This window comes from Fusarium poae, chromosome 4 (assembly GCF_019609905.1).
Source record: "Fusarium poae strain DAOMC 252244 chromosome 4, whole genome shotgun sequence".
Lineage (NCBI taxonomy): Eukaryota > Fungi > Ascomycota > Sordariomycetes > Hypocreales > Nectriaceae > Fusarium > Fusarium poae.
Window position 1 is genome coordinate 7,628,311 of NC_058402.1, and position 22,566 is coordinate 7,650,876.

The following is a 22,566-nucleotide window of genomic DNA, read 5'->3' on the forward strand; positions in this document are numbered from 1 at the left end:
AACCTAAGGGATAAAATGAGTAGTCCACTTTATGCTTCTTAGACTAGAGTTCTTAGACTACTTATTTTTATACCCTAAGACTTAGGAGGCCATTTCTTTTTGCTACCCACTATCCATCACTTGATAAACAAATAAACTAACAAGGGATAAACATTCTGAGTCAGCCATAGTGTCACGTGATAGTTACCCCTTTTTTACCTACTTTACCTTGAAACGAACTAGTCCACGTAACTAACTAAACTATCTCCTTACCCGCTAATTCAGCTGCAATGTCGCAACAAGTTCCCGAGTCAGAAAGCAATCTTGTTCATAAACGCAAGCATCACGATGCAGCAGCAAGATTCAAGCTTGAACTCTGGAAGAAAAGGGAGTCAATTGCGGCTTTGATCAAACATCATCTTCGATTAGATGCAGATGATACCTGCACAGTGCTGGCGCGCAAGGAATGGATGCAGGGCATCTTCAATATTTGCGTTCTTGTTGAAGTAGCTGTGGGTAATACAAACAAGAAGCTTATTCTTCGTTGTCCTATTCCCCCTCATGCCGGGCAACCTTCCAGCACAGTTGATGAGAAGGTCGGCTGTGAAGTGGCGACATATATTTGGATGCAGCAATACTGCTCCGATATTCGTATCCCACATCTCTTTGCGTTTGGCTTCACAGATGATAGCTCTGTAAGTGTTCCCAGCTCGCCATGTCCATAACACCTTTTCTGACAATTGGACCTTGTTTCAACACAGTTCACACACATCCAGCATAAATCAATCTATACTAGACTGTGGCGTAAGGCCTGCAAATGGATATATCGGTGCCTAGGCTACCCAGTTCTGTCCGACTATGTCCGTGAAGAAGCTGCCCCGGTTGTCGGCACCGCTTATATGCTTATGGAGCATATTGGTCCCGAGACGGGGAAAATGCTTGCATCCACCTGGTTTGATCACTTTTCAGATACAGAACGACGTAAGAATCTATTCACAGGCGTAGCCCGAATCATGCTCTCGCTCGCCCGTATTCCACAACACCACATCGGATCTTTCAGATTTAACACACTGGACTGCACTATCGCACTCACAAATCGACCTCTATCTTGTACTATGGCTATTTTCGAGCAACAAGGAACACCGAGAACAATCCCAGAAGACCGGACCTATCAAAGCACTGACAGTTACGCATCTGACATGCTTACACTACATGACAACTATCTATTACACGATCCACATGCTGTGCGAAACAGAAATGATGCTAAAGAGCGGATGACCCTTCGGACATTACTTCGTGCAGTTTCCCATTTCTTTATCTTGCCGGAGCGACGAGGCGGTCCTTATCTTTTACAGCCGACTGACTTGCATCCGAGCAACATCTTTGTGGATGACGAGTGGAATGTTACTTGCACAATCGATCTGGAATGGATCTGTGCGCTACCATTGGAGATGATGTCTGTTCCCTATTGGATCACAAACCACACTGCGGATGAAATAATCGACCATTATGAGGAATACGATGAGGCGAGAAAGGAGTTTTTGTCAATTATGGATCAGGAACTGAAACATGTGCAAGTGGAACATGACATTCAAATCACAGAGGTAATGAGAGAATCATGGTCATCCAAAGGAGTATGGTATTGGATCTGCATAGAGTCTTTAAACTGCTGGCTTTTTGTCTTTGAGGATCATATCCTCCCTATGTTCTCATCGGCCAAGGGATTTGTTAAGGACCTGAAACAAATATCCCTCTTGTGGCAGAAAGATGCCAGCAAGCTTATTGAAACAAAAATCGCCGAAGAGCGAAGATACCAATCTGAGCTTCAGACTATGTTTGCGCCTGCCCAGGATATACTCAAGGAAAAGAAATGAAGAGAGTTGGTCTTTGTTGGGCTGCATACTGTCGTTTACCGCGGTAGCCCGCGGTGAATAACTATATATGCACATCCCCTGCTGACAACACGTCATCAGTTCCAGCCAGTAGATGCCTCTCAAGTGGGTTTTCCTCCAATCTGGGTCAATGTGAGCATACGTGTTGTGTTGTTGGTACCCTCATTGAAAAGATTTCTTACGCGAGCAGCCGTGGGCTTGCACATTGCTCTTTGTTGATACCCTCCAGCATTGGATTTCTGGTGAGATGAGTGACCATTCACCCAATGAAGAAGCTCCCGGCGTTGATACGTCCGATAACCGGACTCAGGTTCCGGCTCAGAACCTCGACACCGACACCGTCACCCAACAGCTTTCAGCTTGCCTACAAGCACCGCAAGGCCATCCTCCTTTCATAGCACCCGCCGGATTCGATGAAGCACTCTCATCAGACCATTCGGAACCCATCTCAAAAGCCTTTAAGCAACGGGGATTCTGGCCTTGGCTAGCATATTTCCTAGCTACCAAGAATGGCGATAAGCTAAACCATCTCTTCGAAAGCCTGTCTGCTCTTCCTCCAGACATGGTCTCTGATATCGCTGGGCGTGTGGCAAGCGTACCAGTGGAGCCGACTCTCGTCATGCGATTACAAAACACACTCTGGACTGCTAGAAGGGGAGCACAACGACGCGGTGCGTAGCATTGCCTTCCCCCCTTGAACCAATGTTTCTAATGTTGGTAGTTCAACTGCAACAATTAGGCATCCATGACTTTCCATCCGCACCAATATCTTCGCCGTTATCTGAACCTAGCCCCCGAAAGCGACCACGTGTACAGTCATTGATTCATTCTGATAACACAACGAATGTAATTGATCGACGTAACTTTCACAGCATTGTCTCCGATACCACCCAAGTCGGTGATGTGAATACAGTTCTACTACCCAGCCTGTGGCAGGCCGATTGAAGAGCCCCGGACCGTCGAAAGCCCAAACCCTTGGCCGTCTGACCCAGACCCACTACACAACTACGCATACCCCAATGCCAGCAAGATACCGTTGATCTTTGGTCCAGAGCTTGGTGACATGATTGTCCGGAACGACAATTTTACTGCATCGATCTTCGTATCACTTCCCCCAAACCCGGATAGATGCCGGCTTCTCTTGGACGTAGAGCCTGGGATGGTTTCTCCACTCGCAATGAAGCTCTATGGTGCGCAAATTATTGAAACGGGACAGCAAAGGGCATTCCGTCTCTCAAATGGAGCAATCTTGGAAATCATGACTACTATAAGACTTACGAATACCAAGTTAAGTCGATGGGAGGAATTGCTAGGACCTCTGGCTGTTGGGCTGCGAAATGCTCAAGAGTATGTGAATGAAGTTAGCCAAGGTTTGGCAATGTCCAAGTGTCTGTGTATGGAAATTCCTGGGGTAGCTAACAGTCCAGCCCGAATGAGTCTGATCATGGACCCGATGGCCCTCGATGATATGGTTAAACAGCTATGGTTTTCTTGAAGCTCCTGTCAGTTACTTCTTACAAGTCTTTCACAAGAGTCCTATGAACTAGGACAAATCTTGGGGAATTTGTTGAGTGACTCGGTGTAAGTGGGCCACCGGTGCTAGAAGAAGGACCGCCTGAGCTATGACTGAGGGGATACTGAGTCGCCATCCATCAAGCGGCGATGAACCCTTGTCGCTATTCATATTCTATAACAGAAAAACTGCAATAATGAATGTCAAGCGGTCACGACATCTCCAAACCGCATCCCTCATACTCCCAAAAGGTCTCAAAGCCAATCTTTTCATAGAATCCTTGAATCTCCACCGCATCGATGAGGATCCCCTCCATTCCCCTCTCTTTCAACATTTCCATTGCTTTGATCACCAGGGCTAGACCAACGCCTTTTCCTCTGACTTTCTCATCTACGCCCACAGCAGCGATAAGACCAGTCTTTTCACCAGAAGGAAGAAGTGGTAAAAATGCAAAAACGTCACCGACTGCAGAGTCGTAAGAACACATTAGAGTCCATCCGATTTGTTCGTTTGTTTCTGGATCAAAAGCGACGAGGACTTGGTCGTGTTGGTTACGTGAGGCGAGGGCTTCGTAGATACCTGACCAACTCTACAATGGATTAGATCATGAGAATCAATAATAGGCAGAGATGCTTACGAATTGAGCTTTTTGTTTCGTCATGCATTCCTCGTATAAAGCTGCTGACCACGGAGTGAATGTTGCTTTCGTGTTCGATACCCGTTCCATTATTTCTGGGGGTGCAATCGTTTCGGTCACGTCCTTGTAAAGATCCCTGATGGGTCGAGAAGTGTCATAGATACCTGTAGCGTAAGTAATATCCAAATAGATAGGACGAAACAAAATACCTCTATGCGAGAAGAAATCCTTTACTTCCTTGGGAACTGTGTTCGGCATCTGATACCAAAGTCGAGGAAACACAGATCCAATCTCAAAGGACTGCAATACCGCGCCATTAGCACGAGCCGCATCTTTGAGACCAATCTTGGCTTTTTCTAAAAGAGCACTTCCAATCCCTTGACGCCTATGTTCTGGCAATACCCCGATGGCGGCGATTCGACCACGTGTATCGTCGGTTATGTAGGATAGACATAGTCCGCTCTCGTGAATCCAATGATGTCCGGAAATTCCGAAGAGGACTTTTGGAAATCGTTGTTGGGAAATGGGCCAGTCGGGGAAAATGGCCTGCCACATCTCCCATGCTTTCTTGATGTCGTCATCTGAGTTGGTGAGTTTTCGGATTTCATCCTGGCGAGATGACGCGCTTGTGCCATTGCTGGTTTGATCTGCCATTTTGATTGAAAGCACTGATGAGGTGGATGCATGAGGTACGTGGGGGATCTTGAGGTTGGAGATAACCAACAGGCCACGACACGTGAGCTGACGATGCGGAGTAATGCAGGGAATACCATCGGCTGTGCCACGCATGTCTCCCCTTTGGGATATGACTTACACGGTTAATTAGGCTGAAGAAACAAAAAAACATCTATAAATCATCTAACTCGGGATATATCCTCCCCACTCCACTCAATCCGTACCAGACATTCTCTATCTGTTCTACGACTGTCTACTCTCCCACGCTTTCTCTCTAGCTCTCGTAATCATGTCTTCCCAAATTGGCGGCTTGCATCGAATATTCTGTCCAGCAGCCTCTGCATCAAAACCGAATTGCAACAGCGCGTCTTCGCTACACCATTCACCTGTCGCCATGAGTCCAACGGGGATTTTAGTCTCAGTCTCCTTCTCTGCAACTTCGCCAGCGTCTTTAGCACCCTCGGCAATGACATAGCCGGCTGGAACTGTGATAGCGGGAAGACCACAGAAATTGGCGAGCCAGACGTACTCCATGCTTTGGAGGGTGTAGTTTCCGTCGTTGACTCCATAAGATAGTTCGAATTTCCCACCACGGATAGGAGCACCGGCACAAGCTGTTGTGGGTGTGATGATCATCATACCGGGGTATGTCTTCCAGAGATGGGCCAGATGCTTCATCAACATGCCTCGTAGCTTCTGGGCAAGCAGGTAATCGGTCGAAGGCGTGGTACGACCAAGCGCCAGAAGGATCTTGTTAGCTGCTGTAATTCCAGTGGTATCAGGAAGCAATGTCGAAGCATCGGTTAGAACAGTTAGCGCGTGCGCCATCTGACCTTCAGCGGGAAAAGGAATATCAATCGGAACAAGGGTGTATCCATGTTTGGCCGCCAGAGACTCTACAAGACCACGAACAAGAGACTGAACACCAGGTTGGGCGCGAGAAATCCATGCATCGAAGATACCCAGGACTTTCGTAACTGGAGGCGATGGTTGTAGGCGCAAAGGCGGAAATTGCGTTGATGGATGCGGCTCGGCGATGGCTTCATACGCAGCAACCAGAGACGGCATATCAACAGCAAGAGGACCTTGGACGGCACATGTCGGTGAGTGATTGGCACCAGGCCAAGACGTAAGTCGATTGTGGGTAGGCTTCAAACCAAAGACCGAGCAGAATGATCCAGGAATTCGAATACTTCCGCCACCGTCGCTACCCAAAGCAAGAGGCACAAGTCCAGCGCTGACAGCGTAGGCGGGACCCGAAGAACTACCGCCAGTGTAATATTTCGGGTGAAAAGGGTTTCGTGGCGTTCCTTGGTTGGGGTTATTTCCGGTGGTATCTACGTATGTTAGTCATTGTTGAGTTGAACCTTGTTATGGTCTCGTGAGAGACACTTTACGTGGCAACATTTGGAAAAGAACACGTACCCAAACCAAACTCGTGCATTGCAAGTTTTCCAAGAATGACAACACCTGCTTCCTCAAGCTTTCGAACGATCCAGCTTGTCGATGATTCCCCTTCAGCGGGAATCTCGGCATAGTCCTTTGTAGATCCAAGAGTGGTAGAATACCCATCCAAATCGTAGTCATCCTTGATAGCCGAAGGAACACCGTCAAGCGGACCTAGAGGTTGTTTGTTCTTGTAGCGCTCCGTCGAAGCTTCAGCGGCTCTCATAATCTGATCAACTTTGAGTTCCCTCCATGCGCTGGCATGTCTTCCAGGTTGGGGTCCTTCCAGCTGGATCAAAGGAAGAATTGCATTGACCACATCGACGGGTGTTACTTGTCCAGAGAGGTACAGAGCCCGATAATCGGCTGCCGAGTAGAATCTAGCTGGGTTAAACACAGAAGAATTATCCTGCTGTAGTGCAGAAAGCTGAACTCTTTCGCCGCGTTCTTTAGCGGCTTCTTCTGATAGGGCGATTGGGTAGACTGTCGGGTCGTATCTCGGTTCGACGTTTTCGATGTACGTCCGGATCTTCCGGAGAGAAGCAAAACCAGCATTTTTCCAAGCCGTTTCACGAATAAATCGAATCCATTCCATCCTGACCATGTTAGTATTTTGTTATCAGTTTTTGAAAATGATTACTTACAAAAATGCAGCAGCAACGAGTAGAGGTCCCCTGATGACGGGATTCGGATTCCTTTCAATAGCATAAGGAACCCGAGGACTAGAGTAATCAAGCACGTCAGCATCTGAACCACTTATAACAAAATCTGTAATATTACCCCTCCTGAGGCTCAGGATAGTTGAAGAACCTCCTCTCGCTAGTATTCTCACTCATCTTCACGATTTTAAATATGTAAGAAATGAGTCTGGAATTTGGTTGTGTAAGTTTCGCCAAGAAATAGATAACACTGACCGACCCAAGAATTTAAACTCTCGGAATGGACGGCAACCGCGGAGGCCGGCCCTTTGAGACTTGTTTAGTAATAAAATACGTATTCGTCACGCGTGATCTGCATGGATGATAAAATTGAATTTGATTCGTAGAATTGAGGTGGTAACCGACTCAATACCTGGTCTGTTTCGTATATGCAATAACATGCCTATAGAATAGAGAATCCCAAAACACAAGTTTACATGACAGAGAATAAATAACCACCGAGCAGAGCTGACGTAGCATAAAAGGACAAAATTATTTTGTCACCCATCCAGGTATTAAAAAGTTCCATTTGACCTCAATAGAAAGGGCGATTCCACAAATTCTCCAAGCGACCAATATATCTTTCCAAATAATCCCGGTAATAACCTAGAAAAACATTAGACAGATTCCTTTGTTCAAACGTATGGCCACTCACGTGCAAAAGGCCATCTCGCAGCAAACTTGTTCATCACAGGCTTAAAGTTTTTAGCCCTTTTGACAGCAAAGTCGGAGGATATATCTTTGACTATGATGGCCAAGTTATGCATGATGCAAAACATGCTAATCATAGAGAGCTTTTGTATGTCAACCTCATTCTTTCTTGACATTGTGACGAGCGCTGAGCAGGCCTTGAGAGCAAGATCGTCGCATTTCTTGTGCCACTCTGTAAATCCATAACGTGATATAGAAACACTCCCGTCTTTCGGCATCCCTTCGTAATATTCGTTGACAATCATAGCACTAAACAACAAATGTTAGTTCAGGAAGAGATTGTGGGGAAGAGAACTCAATAACAGACCTCAGAGATAAGACTTGAGGATCATGCCCTGACCAGTAGTTAGGAGCTTTTGGGTTACCATTGTCGTCCATCATATCCTGCTTGTCTTCCTCTAATTCAGATCTTTTGTTCGCTTCACCGTCCAAATCATCTTCTGAGTCGAGAAAGAAATTGGGACCAAAAGTTGGTCTTCCCTTCCCCTCATTGCGCTGCAGAATTCGACCGGCTCTCGCAACGCCCTCATACATTACAATTAGTCTCTGAACGGTCTTTTCCGAGTCAGGCTTGAACTGAGGGTCATTCAACTTGTCCATCAGAAATTCCACCTGCTTGCTCAAAGGATGAAAGATATCGCAAATAAGTGGCAGTGGATTCGGGTTAAAAGGGCTGAAGGTATTGCAGGGCCGACTATGCGTAGACATAGCAATCATTCTAAAGTATTTAGGTCAGTTATGAAAATTCAAATTGGCTCGCTTTTGTTACCTGTCAAGGGTCATTAGGCACACTTTCCAGGTGAGCTGAGCTTCCATGTCCGAAGGATCTATCCCAACCATATTTGTCATAGCAAAGGCCGAAGTGAGAGTGATATGAGCCTGTTCGAAAGAACCAATTCCAAATTCATACAGGGCGATCAGGCCCAAAGTCTGAATCAGATGGATATGTGCCTTGGTATTCAGCGAGATGACAGCTACCAACGCTTTGATGGCCTTGTGCAAATCCGTATGAAAGGTACAGGTGTCCAACATTGGGCCGTCCAATACAGCGGCAGGGGGCGAAGTAACCAGAAGTATGGCCATGTGCAGTAAGGGCATGAATTTGTCCTCGTCTTCATCATCACGAGTAAAAGAGGAGTAAAGGATATAGCTACCCATGTAGCAGGATTCAACGATGGGAAACCACTCAAAGATACTGTCTTGGAGCAATTCGTCGATAGTGCGGCCGTATTCAGATATCAATTTCTCGACAAAGCTCTTCATACCTCCAGGTACAACTCTGATAGGATCAGCTGCCAAAAGTATCAAGTTGCCCAATTCTTCACGGCCCCTTTTTGTCATGTTCCAATTGGTGCCCGAGAATTGTAACAAGGCAAATGAAGGTTGACGAGGTTGAGCGAAATGGTTCGTGTGACTTGTGTCGAGATATTGACAACCAACACGCCCGCTTGGATCACTAATAAGTCAACTTAGTACTGTATATATCTTGACTGAGATCATTTAATCCTCACTGCTCTGTGCAGCGTGTACAACGTGGGAGTACTCTGTCACATGTTTGCTTCCGAACGAAACATCGTACATAGTCGTGTTCAGATTTGTCTGGTCCTCGAAGACCAGAGCGCATTGTAGAACGGGAATACATCAGGTGTAAGTAACTTGTTGAGAAGTTGTAGATGATAAAAACCAAAGGCTTGTGGATGATTGTGTTTAATTAAGGAGTTGCTTTTTCGTTGGCACAGTAGCGGTTACCTACCTAGTTAGGGGCAGATCAATCTGCCAATTAACTAATTCCGGCTGGTACAGGGGTTGTCCTCGCTAGGAGGCAGATGAGACACGGGATAATATTCATCGGCCCCAACTTGAGAAAAGAGCTGAAGACAAGCAGGTGGTCTAAACTTAAAATAGTAAATGGCAGCTAAGAAATAAAAAGAGAAAAGGGATTAATAGCAGTAAAAAATTGGGATGCCTCTCATGGGCAAAAGAAAAGATCTGATGAGACTGGGACTCGAACCCAGGAGGATTGCTCCACCAGGAAATTGGTGTTAAGGTTAACCTTAACCTGGCGCCATAACCAACTCGGCCATCTCACCGATGTCATTGGATGTGAGAGACGTCAACTATTTTACACCAGAGACCTAGCTGTGGAAACCACAACTGGCCAACAGGACCCTGACCAATAGATCAACTTGACACGGATAGAAGAGGCACAATGCGACACAAAGTGACCATTCAAGTGTAAGCAATATTCTCTTTACTATCTACCCTTTCTATCGTCCCTTAGCCAAAAAAGTCAAAGCACCAAGTGCATATCCATCTAAACCCGTCTTGAGTGTGGGATGAATCACTGGAGCAAACTTGGAAGAATGATTCGCAGCAATACTCTGAGCAACACTTCCCTCTTTCTCAGCCTTGTCCCACGCCTCTTCACCAACACATCCGTATGTAAAGAAACAATAGGGCTTGTCAACAGCAGTGGCCAAAATCGAAAAGTCTTCACTGAAAGCCAACTTTGGCATATCTCTGTCGTATTGCCCTGGCCCTTCGCCAAAATGTGCTGCAAAGGACTCTTCGACCCTTTGAGTAACAGCAACATCGTTTATCGTCAGAGGGAAAGCACGGGTTTGTTCGAATTCGGGACTTTTGAGAACATTGGCGCATGAGCATTCTGCTTCGATAACTGTTCTGATGCGCTTCAAAAGACGTTCGCGCGTTGCTGTTGTGGTGGATCTCGTATCGACACCGAGAATAGCTGAGTCTGCAATAACATTCTCGGCGTCTCCTGCGTGAATACTCGTGACAGTGACAACGCTAGACTCTGCTGGATCGACTTCTCGACTTACAAGAGTCTGTAACTTGAGGATAGCGTTTGCAGAAATAGCTATTGGATCCACGGCTGTGTGAGGCATACTTGCGTGAGAGCCCTTGCCGTGGATTGTGACTTTGAAGTTGTCTGCGCTTGTCGCGACGAGACCTCTACGAGTACCAATTGTTCCTGTGCGGAGAGGTCTCACATGTGCTCCAAGAACGAAATCGGGGATCGGGACTTCATGTTTCGTGTATAAACCGTCATCCACCATAGCTTGAGCGCCGGTTCCTCGCTCCTCTGCTGGCTGGAATGCAAGCACCAGGGTTCCGGACCAGGAGTCTCTTGAAGAGAACAATGTCGCTGCGGCTCCTAGCAAAGTAACGATATGCATGTCATGGCCGCAAGCGTGCATGACAGGTTTTTTGGTCCCACTAGCAGCGTGAATCATACGCTTGGTGCTCGCATACTCCAGACCAGTCGTCTCCTCAACCGGAAGAGCATCGATATCCGCTCTCAGAAGAACGGTAGGGCCATCGCCATTACGGAGAATAGCTGCTAGACCATGGCCGCCGATATGAGGCTTGACAATTAAATCTTCGGGCCCAATTGCCTTGAGTCTTTCTGCAATCGTCGCTGCTGTTTCAACTTCTTGGTTTGATAGCTCGGGGTTTCGGTGAAGATGCTTGTAGAGCTCTTCTAGAGGCTGTAAATCAGGTCTATGCTGATTCACAATTTGGGATAACTTTGATGTTGACATTTTTCTTGGACGAATTAAATGATGGTTGTGAAGAGAGCATAGAGTCATGGAGTTGTCGGCTCATTTATACCGAACAACTTGGCAGAAGGATCTTGTTGCTTACACCATTTCGGGGTCCGGAATGTATGCCTGAGGCCAATACTAGCTATAACCTGTTTGTCACAATGAATTATTTGCAAGTTACTTTTCAAAGCTTTAATGTTGCCTCCATTCTTTAATTGAAGTGTATCCTAAACTTGATATATCTTCTGTCGTGCCGCCAAGTGAATAATACAATCTGGTATCTCGATGACCCTCGGCGTGCTGCCGAAATGTTCGGAGCCAGCTTCCGTTAGACTCAAACCCAAGAACATGTTAGGGTAAAAATAGATGCGCGAAGATGAACGAATTAAATTCGAATAAAACCTTAGCAACCAAATAATAACAAACAAAATAATAACTCCAAATTGTGATAACAATCTCTTCTCAATATGTATGGTCGTGAAATCAATATACTCATTATTATCCTTCTTTTTCGCGTCACCCTCAGCCTGAAAGTTTGCCGAATTCAAAAGCAGTCATGTCAGGACTGCAGGTAGTATTGACTCCCGGCATCTTTCCATAGAGAAAGTACTTTCGGACAGCATTCAAGGTGCAGCTCGAAAGGTGTGCGAAAGATGAGTGCCCGACTCCTTCGTGAACAACAAGGCGACTTCTTGGGAACTTGGCTGCGACCTTCAATGCGCTTGGTAGCGAGGTAGCTGGGTCATATCTACCATTGACCAGGAGGATGGGGTTGCTGGTGTTGACCTGGCGAAGCTTGTTGAGATCAATAGGCTCAACGGCTGAGAATCTCCATTTGACACACTTGATAGTGTCGGGAACAACGACATCGGCAAATGATGATTTTTCATACTGTGCTTGGTACAAGGGAAAGTAATCATCAGGGTCGTTAATGCGGTAGCTGGAGTCGCCGCAAGCAATCGCAGGGAGGATATAATTCATTGAAGAGCTCCATGTCTTGGTTGGAACTGAGGGTTGAGAAGTGTCTGAGCGTTTGGGAGTTTTGTTTGGTTTTTCTCCCTTGAAGAATGCTTCGATCGTGTTTGAGAGTGCTGAGTACAAGGCAGGCCTGTACAGCCCGCTCATGACATTCTGCTTGAGAGTGTAGGCTTCATACGACTCGTCCTTGCTAGCGGTGTCGGCAAAAGCTACCTTGAGCTTTTCATTGAAGGTCTCCAACAGGCTCTCCCCAGTGGTCTTGCTGCCGTGGAAATCTGCCAAAGCGCACGCCTTCTTTCCAGACTTGACGCATTCATCAAAAAAGTTGGCAAGTGACCTTTCAACGTCTGTTATGCTGTCTAACCAAGCGGTGGCAGCATAATCGTCGGCGTTCATGTTGCCATCAAGGACAATTCGTCCGACTCGATTCGGAAACATAGAGGCTACGACTTGCCCAAGGACAGTGCCATAAGAGACACCCCAGTAGTTGAGCTTGTCGCCTTGGCCGAGAGCGTCGACGACGGACATCATATCTCTGGCGACGGCTGTAGTTCCGTAGAATTGTCCCATGTCTTGATTGGCTTCCCAACACCTTTCTGCGAATTCATCACCCTCCTTCCACCAAACCGTCTTAAAGAAATCCCAAGTATATAACTGGGGGAGGTCGTTGAAGTCTCTCGGCTTGAGACCTGTGGTATCTTCGCTGGGGGTTGGTTCAGGGCAAGTGAATGGGATGGTACGACCCGTGCCTCGCGAATCGAATCCAATGATGTCGTATTGTCCATTAACATTATCAGACAATATGGGTCCAAATCCCAGCATGCTCTCGACGGCAGAAGCGCCTGGACCACCAGGGTTGAAGAACATACTACCTTTGTGGGGGGCTTTGGTGGCTTTGAAGCGGATCAGGTCGAGCTTTATGGTTCTGGTGTCGCTTGAGTTGGTATAGTCCAGAGGAACTTGAAGCCTGGCACAGTCGAATTCCTTTTGCATTTCGTTCTGGTCTTTGGTTCCGAAATCCAAGTTGCACTGAGACCACTCGAGAGTAGGTTCCTTCGAGTTAGCTGTGGCGGTGAGAGAAGGTTCCTTCGAGTTCGCTCTGGCAGTGAGAGAGGTGTAAGAGGTGTCACGCAAGTAAAGGGCCTGAGCTGAGTGCAGAAGCACGTAGCCTAAAAGAATGTTTCTGACTCTCATGATGAAGAATGGTTGTGTGTTGAGTGTCTTGGAGAGGAACGTGTCTTCAGAGGTAGATGTCTTCGGAGGAATCTGTGTTGAGAAGAATCATCAATGAGTGAGGGATCACGATCTTATATACGCAGTTATGTTTTTTTGAAAGGAACTTTATTCTGATATGGAGGCCTGCTGAAATCGTGTTTGAAAGCATGGCCTCGCAACCTGATGATAGCGTTTGTTAGCCTTGGAAGCTGCACTGTCATGGTCTTGGATTCTATTCATTAACCTCTGAGCATCGAGATTGCTTATATCAAGGAATATTCAAGTCCGGTTGACGAATCGAATCGTTATTTCCGAGTGATAAATGGCAATTTGCGATGTCAGCCCTGTCACCCTCATATCTCAACAAGCTCAGCCAGCAAGAGCCAGTCATAAAATAAGTATTCTAACGGTTAAGTAATGCGATTGAAAACATAGACTGAGATAGTTTATTTATCAAGATTAGCTTTCTTCTTGGTTACTAAAAGGTATTTTTAGGTAAACTTTAGACCTTTTAGCTTTTGCCTACGGCTTTTTAGTTTTATTGCAGTTAATGACAATATGTCTGCGGAGATTGTTCAAATAAATCTTATATTGAGATCTTTTGAATGAAATTAACCTTGTCAATCAATAACAATGCGACTGGCAGGGCGGTCCCCTGAACTCTATGTTGTGGGTGACTAGGTAATGAGAAAAGCTTGAGATGAGGCAGCAGCAACCCCTTTCCCTTCTCCAAAGGTATGTCCCGGACAACGATCCGTCTTGATCATGTATTGTGAAATTTATTTAATTATTATATCACTTTCAATTACTCCCGCGCTAACATGAATCTTCGTGATCGTATGTCTAATCGTCCAGCTCCGCGTATGCAAAGTTGGGGTCCTTGAAACCCCAGTTGCCACCCCTAGCAGTAAGTTAGTATATCATTATGAGACAGTTATAGTAAAACTAACTCGGATTTGGACGCGTTCTTCAGCCAACAGTTGCCATTCTGTCCGTCCATCTCTGCTGACATGCGTTTTGAGAAGACAATACTCCTACATCTAACTCCAGTGTCATTGTCGTCGTCCTTTTGGTTCATATTGCCACAAGCTTCCATGCAGTCGTCGATAGTGTAAGCCAAGAGAGTAACATAGTCAAAGACAACGCCTCCTTCCTTTGCTCTGTCGCCCTGTGGCGCGTTGACGCCACACCACCACTTGAACTCGTAGCCCTTGTTGGACTTGTATCTTGTCTCGTCGTTCATCTTTTCGGGGCAATCCAATTCCAGGTTTGCTACTTTAGAGGGCGACTTGGGAACGTAGGGGATCGTGTCGTTATCGGATGTGCTGTTGTCAAATGTCGGACACGATGTGGGTTCTGCCGTTGCGGAGGGAGCAGATGCAGATTCGGAATCTGCCGAGGTATCCGCTGAACAATCACTATTGTATCGCTGGGTTAATAATTGTTGTTGATGTTCTCGTGTCTGACATACGATTTGTTCGCCAAAGCTGCGCCCAGTCCTCCGCCCACTCCAGCACCGACGATGATGGCCGTCAATAGAGCGACAAGTCCAGCAAATGCCCATAGTCCTAGACCAAAAGGTGGTCTCTGTCCCTTTGGAGCTGGAGCTTCATATCCGGCGGGGACGTAATATTGACCATTTTGGCTATATCCTGCTACCTCGGGAGCTTTGGCAGCCTGCTCAGCATGTGTGTCTACCTGGAGACCATCACTATCCGGAAGTTGTTGATGTTGACTCATCGTGACCGGATCCGCGACTCGAAATTCGATTAAAGATCGTCAAAAAAACAAACGCGAGATTGAAAGGATGCTGAGAAATGAAGAAAGAGGGCGGACAGGGACCATCAGCCAGAGCCAGGGAGCCATTGGGGGCACAGCTCTGCGCTTTTATAACGACGATCGATGCAACATTGGGTTCGCTAAGAGTAATGAGCCTGGTTTCAAAAAAGGTATTGCAGGCTCTGATCTGTAAGCTGACCATTGGAAATCCGCAAATCAGGGTGTATTTTGGACCCCATGGTATATACCAGGCACCCCTGCGAAATTGAAAGCGGGCTGACGGGTAATAATGGCGCAGCCAGTTGAAATGACACTTCGCGTAAAGCTTGATGTTCTGGGCAAAGGATGATCAAAAGAAATCAGCTTATTCTCTTGGAGAAATAACTCGGACACGTCGACATATCGTTTTATTGTCAGTCGTTCATCGTCTCGAGTGTTCAGCCTTGTTGGGTCCTGTTGCACATGCTCAACGGACAATTTGTGGCTCCAGCTCTAGCGTAGTATCGATGCGACATTTAAGGCTAGCCCTGTCTGCCTTGCCCTGTCACAGAAATGTCGGCAGTCATTTCTGGTGATGACACAAATATGTACAGGGTAAGTACTGGCTCTTGGCAATTGAGGCATCTATTTTCTCAATTTTGAGTGCATGACAAAGCTGAAAAGAACGAAAAGGAAGTGTGAATTTAGAAGGCAGCTTGGGGTTATGCTCGTCATTCCGATCAGGTTTCAATTCTGATCATTGTTGCATGGCGTCGTATGATAGCATCAAACAAGAGTGACCCTTGGTGTTGAATCCTTCGCGCGGAACCGCACTACGATACCACAAACGAACAGGTCATAGCGTAGTTAAAGGAAAACGGTAAATATGTCAGTTGTTCACGGACGCCAAGGCATGCGGGTCAATATTGAGGAAGCCACGGGCCGACATGTCAAATGATGTTGAGGTCAGGATGAATAACCAAGAATTAGACAATCGCGTCCCTTGCTCGTGCTTCCTAGGGGGTAGCCAACCGATGAATCCGGAGATGGAGTTCTTCGGGATCCGAGTTTCTTGAGTCATGCAGATTCAGGTGGAGATGGTAGAGCTGTCTGCGTATGTGGGAAGGGATAGTTGGCTGCCAAGGTGGCCACGTGATTATCCTGGCTTTAGACCCACATGAGCTCAACTCGGACTCGGCTTCCCAAACACCAAATCATCATATCGATATCAGGGCGACCAACATCGCATGCACGACAACCCATTAAATATGCCATTGATGGTCCATTGAGCCACCCCCAATGGCGTCTCGAGCGGCTCTAGATACCCGCAACCATGTATAATCGCGACTCCAGGATAATGCGCAAGCTCCTGGGCAAGGCGTCAACCGAGACCCCCCCAGGCGACACGACCAATCTCTCCATCACGAGCGCACCCGCCTCTACCATTGCCGCCTCGTTTCGACCGTCGAAATCCCAAGATGCCGTATACAAAGCAGGAGTTCCGATCTTAGCCCTCGATGTATCCCCCGATCGAAGAGCCGCCGTCCTCGGTAGCGGTCACATCCTCAAAACTGTGATACTCGACGATCCTACAAACTTCAACTTCAACTTTCGTGAGGGTGTAGATCTCAGAGCTGTTATCAATGCCCAACTTCCTGGTGCCAAGGGCAACCAAGCCGCTGATCAACTTAGTATACGTGATGTCAAGTGGCATGGTACCTCGACAATATTTACAGCTTGCGCCAACGGAAAGATCTTCGCATACGATGTCAATCGAATCGGGACCGGTGCGGGAGAGCCATTGGAATATACGCAGATGCAGGAGGATTCGCGACAGGTCAATACACTAGATGTCAATCCGCATCTCAAGAGTTGGTTACTTTCAGGAAGTCAGGATGGCATGACACGCGTCTTCGATACCTCGTCGCCCTTTCAAGGCCGAGGTGGAATTACGTTTCGTCAACGTTTCGCACCGCTGAAATGCATTGATTCAGTACGACAAGTCAAGTGGTCTCCCAAAGTTGGGCATGAGATGGCCTGCTGCACTGAGGGCGGAGTAGTGCTCAAGTGGGATGTGCGTCAACCAGCAAGGCCACTGCTGAGGATAAATGCCCATGAAAAGGCTTGCGCATCTATCGCATGGCACCCTGATGGTAACCATCTTATTAGTGCGGGTCGAGATACAAAACTCCATGTGTGGGACGTTAGCAGTACAGCTGACAAACGACAAAAGCCAAAGTGGTCTGTTACAACACCTGCACCGATCTGGACTATCGCGTGGAGGCCAGGACTATGGTCTGCGACAGCGCAGAATAAGCGTGTCGCACAAATAGCAGTTTCGTATGACGACAGCAGCTCTCGCCGTTACGGAACTTCAGCTGTACATATATGGGACCTGGCGCGACCAACTATGCCGTACAAAGAAATCGAGCGATTCGACATGTCACCAGCTGCCCTGCTATGGCAAGATCAGGATATGCTTTGGACCGTTGGACAAGACGGGCTATTTACGCAAAGCGACGTCGCATACGCACCCAAAGTCATTGATCGCCAATCCACCTCATCTGTAGCATTCTCACCCAAAGGCGATGTGATGATGTTTCTTGATGAACGATCTCACCAAAGTCATAGACCTCGACTCCCAATCTCACGCCATGCCGAAATAGTGCCGCGTGGGCCTTATGGCTCAAGCCCCAACGCTCCGATGTTGAGCATTAGTCGTAGCGATTCTGAGGAGGATGTGGTGGGCAGCTTTCTCGGTCCTAGACGACGATTGAGTCGCAGAAAGGCAGGGAGATCAAATTTCAGCACGACACCACCATCTAGTTCCAGTCTTGCTGATGATAACAAGCCGTTCCTTGCGCTCGATCAAGCCATCAATGTTACAGGTCTCTTCAAGAGTCAACAAACGATGGCCTTTGGTCGTTTGCCTGCCGTGAAGACAACACAGATCTACCAGTACCTCTCAGGATTGTACCTCGAGACGCTTCATCAAGAGCTGCCAGTACAAGATGGCAAACCGCTGAACGAGAGAGTTGGAATCATAATGGAACACTATGCCCGCGCAGCCGAGAGTGTTTCTCTGTTTCGCTTGGCCCAGACATGGCGCATCTTGGCTTATACAGTTGGAATACTCCTCGATCGTCGTGCTCAATACCATCTTGACACGCGTCTTGGACGCTTCCACAGGGTCAGAATAGAAGAGAAAAAGGGAAGTGGATTGCTCAAGCCCGTTGACTTTTACAATGGCAGTCGAACACCTGGCGATGAGACGCCCCGACGGATTCCCCCCAAGGCAGGCCTCGGTAGCCGAAATCTTAGCGCTCGATCTCTCCTAGCCTTGGGCTTTGAGAGTACATCCAATGTAGCGACTCCACTTGCGCGACCGGCCGATGCCGCAGATAACCAAGTTGGCAAGAAGCTGGCAGCTGTCTCGGAACCTGATGAACTGCGTCTTGGGCCTGGCATAAACGACAGGTTCGAAGACACCCCCCGACGGCATCTGGACTCGGCTCCCGTCTCCAATGTCAGCCCTGAACCCGAAAGCTCACAAGAATCTAGCACTGAAGGATACGACTTTTACGGTGCCGAAGTCTTGCTAAAGGCTGTCGACGTTCCACCCAAAAAGAAAGAACCTCTATCGCTGGGGTCTACGAGCCCTCAAGTACCGAAAGTTACACGTCATGACTCGGACGAAAGCTTTGCTCAGATGTTCTCTACTTCTGATGCAACTAAGCAGCCACCATCAGCTTCCAAGAACACTAATCAATGGCGATCAAGTCTTGCGAGACATGCTTCAGATATGGACAAGGAATATCCAAGTCACATACGCGGTGAAGAGGTTCATCCTTCACAAGACACACCTACGGATTCGCCTAAACCGCGCATCAAAGAGCCGACAACTGACTCCCCAGACGAGGTCTTTCTAATATCGCAGACCACTATGGGCACTGACGACTCATACCCGTCGCAGGCCTCGGAGCTTATTGAGTCTGAAGATATCTCGCCCACTAAGACTGAGCCTCAATCACTTCCTGCCAAGGTGGAGTCCCCTCAGCCACAAGTGTTGATTTCAGCAAGTCATCCCGGTAGATCCGCAAGCCCTCAAAAGGACCTATTTCCTGTTCACAAGGACCTTCGACCTCATATTGTAGAAACAGACTTCCTCCCCTGGGATGACGACCCTCTTTGGCCATTCCCGACCGTTACTTCAGGCGACTCACCTATAGTTTCGCCTCTCGATCCTTACAACTCTATTGTAGAAGCCTTGCATTACGAATCTTGTACTTCCGCCCTCAGTGCATCGGCGATTATACTTCTACTCAAGCCTCTGGTGCCAGAATATGTCATCGACTACCACCAGGCTAGCGGCGTTTTACGACAACACCACTCGCGGTTAATGTCCATGGGTCTCTTTATCGAGGCGTCGCTTTTGCGTAACTTGTGTGTTCAAGGATGGCCCGAGGGTCTTGGGCAATGGGGAGACAACTACACTGCTATTTTCACGCCAGCACAGCAGAATGGAAAGGTCAGTTTTTTCTGCTCTACATGTAGAAAGCCCAGAGAGCTCGACCCAAAGAACGGACCAGAAGGGATCTGGACATGCGAACGCTGTCGCTCTACGATGGCACCTTGCGCTGTCTGCGGCCACCGAGATCCAACGCAAGCAGACTTCACCCCCATTGAGGTTTCCACAGCAATGGCATCGTCGGGCTGCTTCCTTTCTGAGTGGTGGTACTGTCCCACTTGCGCTCACGGCGGCCACGCCTCTTGTCTCCAAGCATGGCACGCCTCAATCGACGTACCCGACTCTAGCAACTCGGCTACATTTAGTGATGGTTGCTGTCCTCTGGATGGATGCGGTCACGCCTGTCTTCCAGGTCGCTACCGCGGCGAAACAACCACAGCTCGTGCTGACGAGATTGGTCGCGCTGCAGTGGAAAAGACTCGTGCTAGAGACGATCGGGCACCTAGTAGCAGTCGCCGCTCCAGCCCGCGTCCCGGAACAGACCGTTCTGTCAAAAGTGACGGAAATGATATACCCCAGAGCAGAGCAGTTGGTATGGCAAGAGATGCATTAAACAACAAGACCAGTGGCGGAATCTTGAGTTCGAGTCCTGGTAGAGTTGTTGCTACGGGTGAGAGGGAGAGACGAAAGAGTGTGAAATTTGCAGGTACAGATCGTTAGTGATGATTGTTGCATATTCGCGGACTGCTTTTACTGTTTCATTTACAAGATACCAATTTAATCCTTTATTATCTCCAGTTCGCAATATGGTCGAAAATATTGTGTGAACCGCAAAAGTGGCTAGGTAAGGGCCATAATCCAGATAAATTCCTTGCGAAGTCAGCCCTGAACTCCAGGCAGCTTTCAAGACTACTGAAAACTTTTCTTCCACCAATGAGCCTTCCTATGAGCATCGGCCTTGGGGCACAGAGCCTCTGTAGTTTAGATGTCAGTTTCCAACATGGAACATAACGGGTAGGATATGTGGACTTACTCAATATACCATCCCTCAAACCAGGATTTACCCCCCTTGGGACAACTCTGGAGAAGATAATACAGCATTCCCTCGCATGTAGACGGCTCGAGAGAGGCACCGCTGCCAAAATCATTGCGGCCCATCCACCGAATTGTGTGAGAACCAATCGGGGTATTGAAACAGCCATACTTTACCTGACCAGGTTGGTAGCCGTAGCTACCATCACTATTATCTTTCCCATCGCACCACTGCTTTACAGAATCCCAGGCAGCTTGGTAATTATCGCCCCATGCCCAGCCATCGTTAAAGCACTGGAGCTTTGTTGAGGGCTTGTACCCTTGAGGACGGACACAGACATTGGAGTTTGCCCAGAGTCCGTCACACCCGTTTGTGATTGATGTGTGCCACTCTTCTAATCTGCTAGGTGCAATGCCGTACTTGGCAGCGATCCAGGCGCAGGTCTGACCTTTTTCGACATAATGAAACTTTTCACAGTTCTTGATCATTCCGGGTTGAAAGGGTGAGGGGGTCACGACGCCTGTTTCAGGGCTCGTAGGTGATGTATTCTTTGTGGTGGTTGGTTTTGGGCGGACGTAACCGATTGTCTGCCAGCATAGCCATGTGCCGGCCCATATGTCGGTACAGTCTGGACCAACAGCCGGATTCCATTTGATGATGTCTTCGAGAGGTATGGAGTGGTATTCTGCGATGTATTTGCATGTTTCCCCCTCGTGTACTTTGTAGAAGTGACTACAATTGTTGACCATTCCAGTCTGAGTAGGCAAAGGCGTCGAAACTCCATTCCCGGTAGTCGTAGTTGTAGATGAGGGAGTAGGAGCGCTCCCACCAATGACGCCAATGCATACGTAAACGTTGGCCCAGATTCCTGTGCAGTCAGATCCAACTTCAGGGTTCCATTTCTTGACATCATCTTCCGAGATGCCAAACTTGGAGGCGATATCATTGCATGTTTGACTCTTTTCAACCTTGTGGAACTTGTTGCAATTTTTGACCATTCCAGACTGAATGGGAGAAGGTGTCACAACGGCGGTTGGGTCAGTTGTAGTCAGAGGAGGTGGAGTGGTGGTTGTCGATTGAGGACCTTCGGGACCCTCGATACAGTAGGACCGGCCAGTGATATAGTTACCACAATCCTTGGTCAAAGATGGGTTCTTGAAAGAAAATCGTCAACGGGGTTATAGGACATGCTTCGTAGAATAGATACTTACCCATCGCAGCCAGTCTTCGAGACTGATCTTGAAAGCTTTGGGCATTTCCTTGCAGGAGATCGAGCCATCGTTGTCCCACCAGAACTGACATTGCGCATCTGGATCATGTGGCATGTTGGGTTCGATATCCATCAATCCGATGACTGTGTGGGTATCTGTTGGATATGGATGGAAAGCGGTTGTGCTGCTATTGGTGTAATGTCTGACACCAGTGGCTGTAGCATATGGTACAGCATGAACAGTCTGTATGGCCAAGAGCATCAAGGCTCCTGCCATAGAACTTGGACGGAAGTTGTAAGACCACATTTCTCCAAAGTATTGGGCTTGATTGTTAAATGGATAATAGAGATGTTGGTGTGATGAGTTACTGTACGGCCTGGATATGCCTGGGCTTTATATGCTGGAGTATACAATGAATCATATCGGGGCCCGCGTTTGTACTGCGTGATCAAACCAATTCCGGGTATTTGAGCCATATCGTCTTATCAGAAGGTGAATGTAATGGTTGCATAAAGGTGAGAGATTTTCAGAAATTGATTTCAGCACCAGAGTTGGAAGGTCGGTCCTTAATCGCGTTCACCATCGGACCCATTTTGTCTCGTAAAATAAGTCATACAACTCGAGTATTGTTCCAAGGTTGAGTAAGGCCTCAAATTACTGTCTGTCAGACACGACCAGATAGCCTTGTGACTGTCCAGGGATACAAGCACACCACTGACAAGACTCATTATATCCCGCGCCAAGCCCTACGCCAGGGCAGCTGAGCTCGACGACGTTTTGGTCTGA

General features: G+C 47.7%; 10 protein-coding genes and 1 non-coding gene across 11 annotated transcripts; 3 read left to right on the forward strand and 8 right to left on the reverse strand.

Moving 5' to 3' along the window:
- Nucleotides 1-269: 269 nt before the first annotated feature.
- Nucleotides 270-1,853, forward strand: FPOAC1_012577 (uncharacterized protein; the record flags this gene model as incomplete). Its single annotated transcript, XM_044856928.1, has 2 exons — nucleotides 270-674; nucleotides 741-1,853. The coding sequence occupies 2 exons, from the start codon at nucleotides 270-272 to the stop codon at nucleotides 1,851-1,853; spliced, it is 1,518 nt and encodes a 505-aa protein (XP_044704241.1).
- Nucleotides 1,854-2,118: 265 nt separating this feature from the next.
- On the forward strand, nucleotides 2,119-3,338 carry FPOAC1_012578 (uncharacterized protein; the record flags this gene model as incomplete). Its single annotated transcript, XM_044856929.1, has 4 exons — nucleotides 2,119-2,542; nucleotides 2,593-2,717; nucleotides 2,785-3,218; nucleotides 3,299-3,338. The coding sequence occupies 4 exons, from the start codon at nucleotides 2,119-2,121 to the stop codon at nucleotides 3,336-3,338; spliced, it is 1,023 nt and encodes a 340-aa protein (XP_044704242.1).
- A 213-nt stretch (nucleotides 3,339-3,551) lies between these two features.
- On the reverse strand, nucleotides 3,552-4,810 carry FPOAC1_012579 (uncharacterized protein; the record flags this gene model as incomplete). The annotated part of the gene is made up of 4 exons (XM_044856930.1): nucleotides 3,552-3,558; nucleotides 3,627-3,973; nucleotides 4,022-4,185; nucleotides 4,231-4,810. The coding sequence occupies 4 exons, from the start codon at nucleotides 4,808-4,810 to the stop codon at nucleotides 3,552-3,554; spliced, it is 1,098 nt and encodes a 365-aa protein (XP_044704243.1).
- A 129-nt stretch (nucleotides 4,811-4,939) lies between these two features.
- On the reverse strand, nucleotides 4,940-6,978 carry FPOAC1_012580 (uncharacterized protein; the record flags this gene model as incomplete). Its single annotated transcript, XM_044856931.1, has 4 exons — nucleotides 4,940-6,033; nucleotides 6,122-6,738; nucleotides 6,787-6,864; nucleotides 6,923-6,978. The coding sequence occupies 4 exons, from the start codon at nucleotides 6,976-6,978 to the stop codon at nucleotides 4,940-4,942; spliced, it is 1,845 nt and encodes a 614-aa protein (XP_044704244.1).
- A 397-nt stretch (nucleotides 6,979-7,375) lies between these two features.
- FPOAC1_012581 (uncharacterized protein) lies at nucleotides 7,376-9,193 on the reverse strand (the record flags this gene model as incomplete). Its single annotated transcript, XM_044856932.1, has 5 exons — nucleotides 7,376-7,446; nucleotides 7,496-7,800; nucleotides 7,859-8,269; nucleotides 8,321-9,007; nucleotides 9,063-9,193. 5 exons carry the CDS (start codon nucleotides 9,191-9,193, stop codon nucleotides 7,376-7,378), a joined length of 1,605 nt encoding a protein of 534 aa, XP_044704245.1.
- A 348-nt stretch (nucleotides 9,194-9,541) lies between these two features.
- Nucleotides 9,542-9,641, reverse strand: FPOAC1_012582. The gene has a single exon. It is a non-coding gene; the product is annotated as a tRNA-Leu (tRNA).
- Nucleotides 9,642-9,818: 177 nt separating this feature from the next.
- FPOAC1_012583 (uncharacterized protein) lies at nucleotides 9,819-11,114 on the reverse strand (the record flags this gene model as incomplete). Its single annotated transcript, XM_044856933.1, has 1 exon — nucleotides 9,819-11,114. The coding sequence occupies one exon, from the start codon at nucleotides 11,112-11,114 to the stop codon at nucleotides 9,819-9,821; it is 1,296 nt and encodes a 431-aa protein (XP_044704246.1).
- A 525-nt stretch (nucleotides 11,115-11,639) lies between these two features.
- Nucleotides 11,640-13,289, reverse strand: FPOAC1_012584 (uncharacterized protein; the record flags this gene model as incomplete). The annotated part of the gene is made up of 1 exon (XM_044856934.1): nucleotides 11,640-13,289. One exon carries the CDS (start codon nucleotides 13,287-13,289, stop codon nucleotides 11,640-11,642), a length of 1,650 nt encoding a protein of 549 aa, XP_044704247.1.
- Nucleotides 13,290-14,153: 864 nt separating this feature from the next.
- FPOAC1_012585 (uncharacterized protein) lies at nucleotides 14,154-15,050 on the reverse strand (the record flags this gene model as incomplete). The annotated part of the gene is made up of 3 exons (XM_044856935.1): nucleotides 14,154-14,211; nucleotides 14,261-14,728; nucleotides 14,782-15,050. 3 exons carry the CDS (start codon nucleotides 15,048-15,050, stop codon nucleotides 14,154-14,156), a joined length of 795 nt encoding a protein of 264 aa, XP_044704248.1.
- A 1,351-nt stretch (nucleotides 15,051-16,401) lies between these two features.
- On the forward strand, nucleotides 16,402-20,256 carry FPOAC1_012586 (uncharacterized protein; the record flags this gene model as incomplete). The annotated part of the gene is made up of 1 exon (XM_044856936.1): nucleotides 16,402-20,256. The coding sequence occupies one exon, from the start codon at nucleotides 16,402-16,404 to the stop codon at nucleotides 20,254-20,256; it is 3,855 nt and encodes a 1,284-aa protein (XP_044704249.1).
- Nucleotides 20,257-20,479: 223 nt separating this feature from the next.
- FPOAC1_012587 (uncharacterized protein) lies at nucleotides 20,480-22,086 on the reverse strand (the record flags this gene model as incomplete). The annotated part of the gene is made up of 3 exons (XM_044856937.1): nucleotides 20,480-20,510; nucleotides 20,570-21,723; nucleotides 21,781-22,086. 3 exons carry the CDS (start codon nucleotides 22,084-22,086, stop codon nucleotides 20,480-20,482), a joined length of 1,491 nt encoding a protein of 496 aa, XP_044704250.1.
- Between the last annotated feature and the right edge of the window lie 480 nt (nucleotides 22,087-22,566).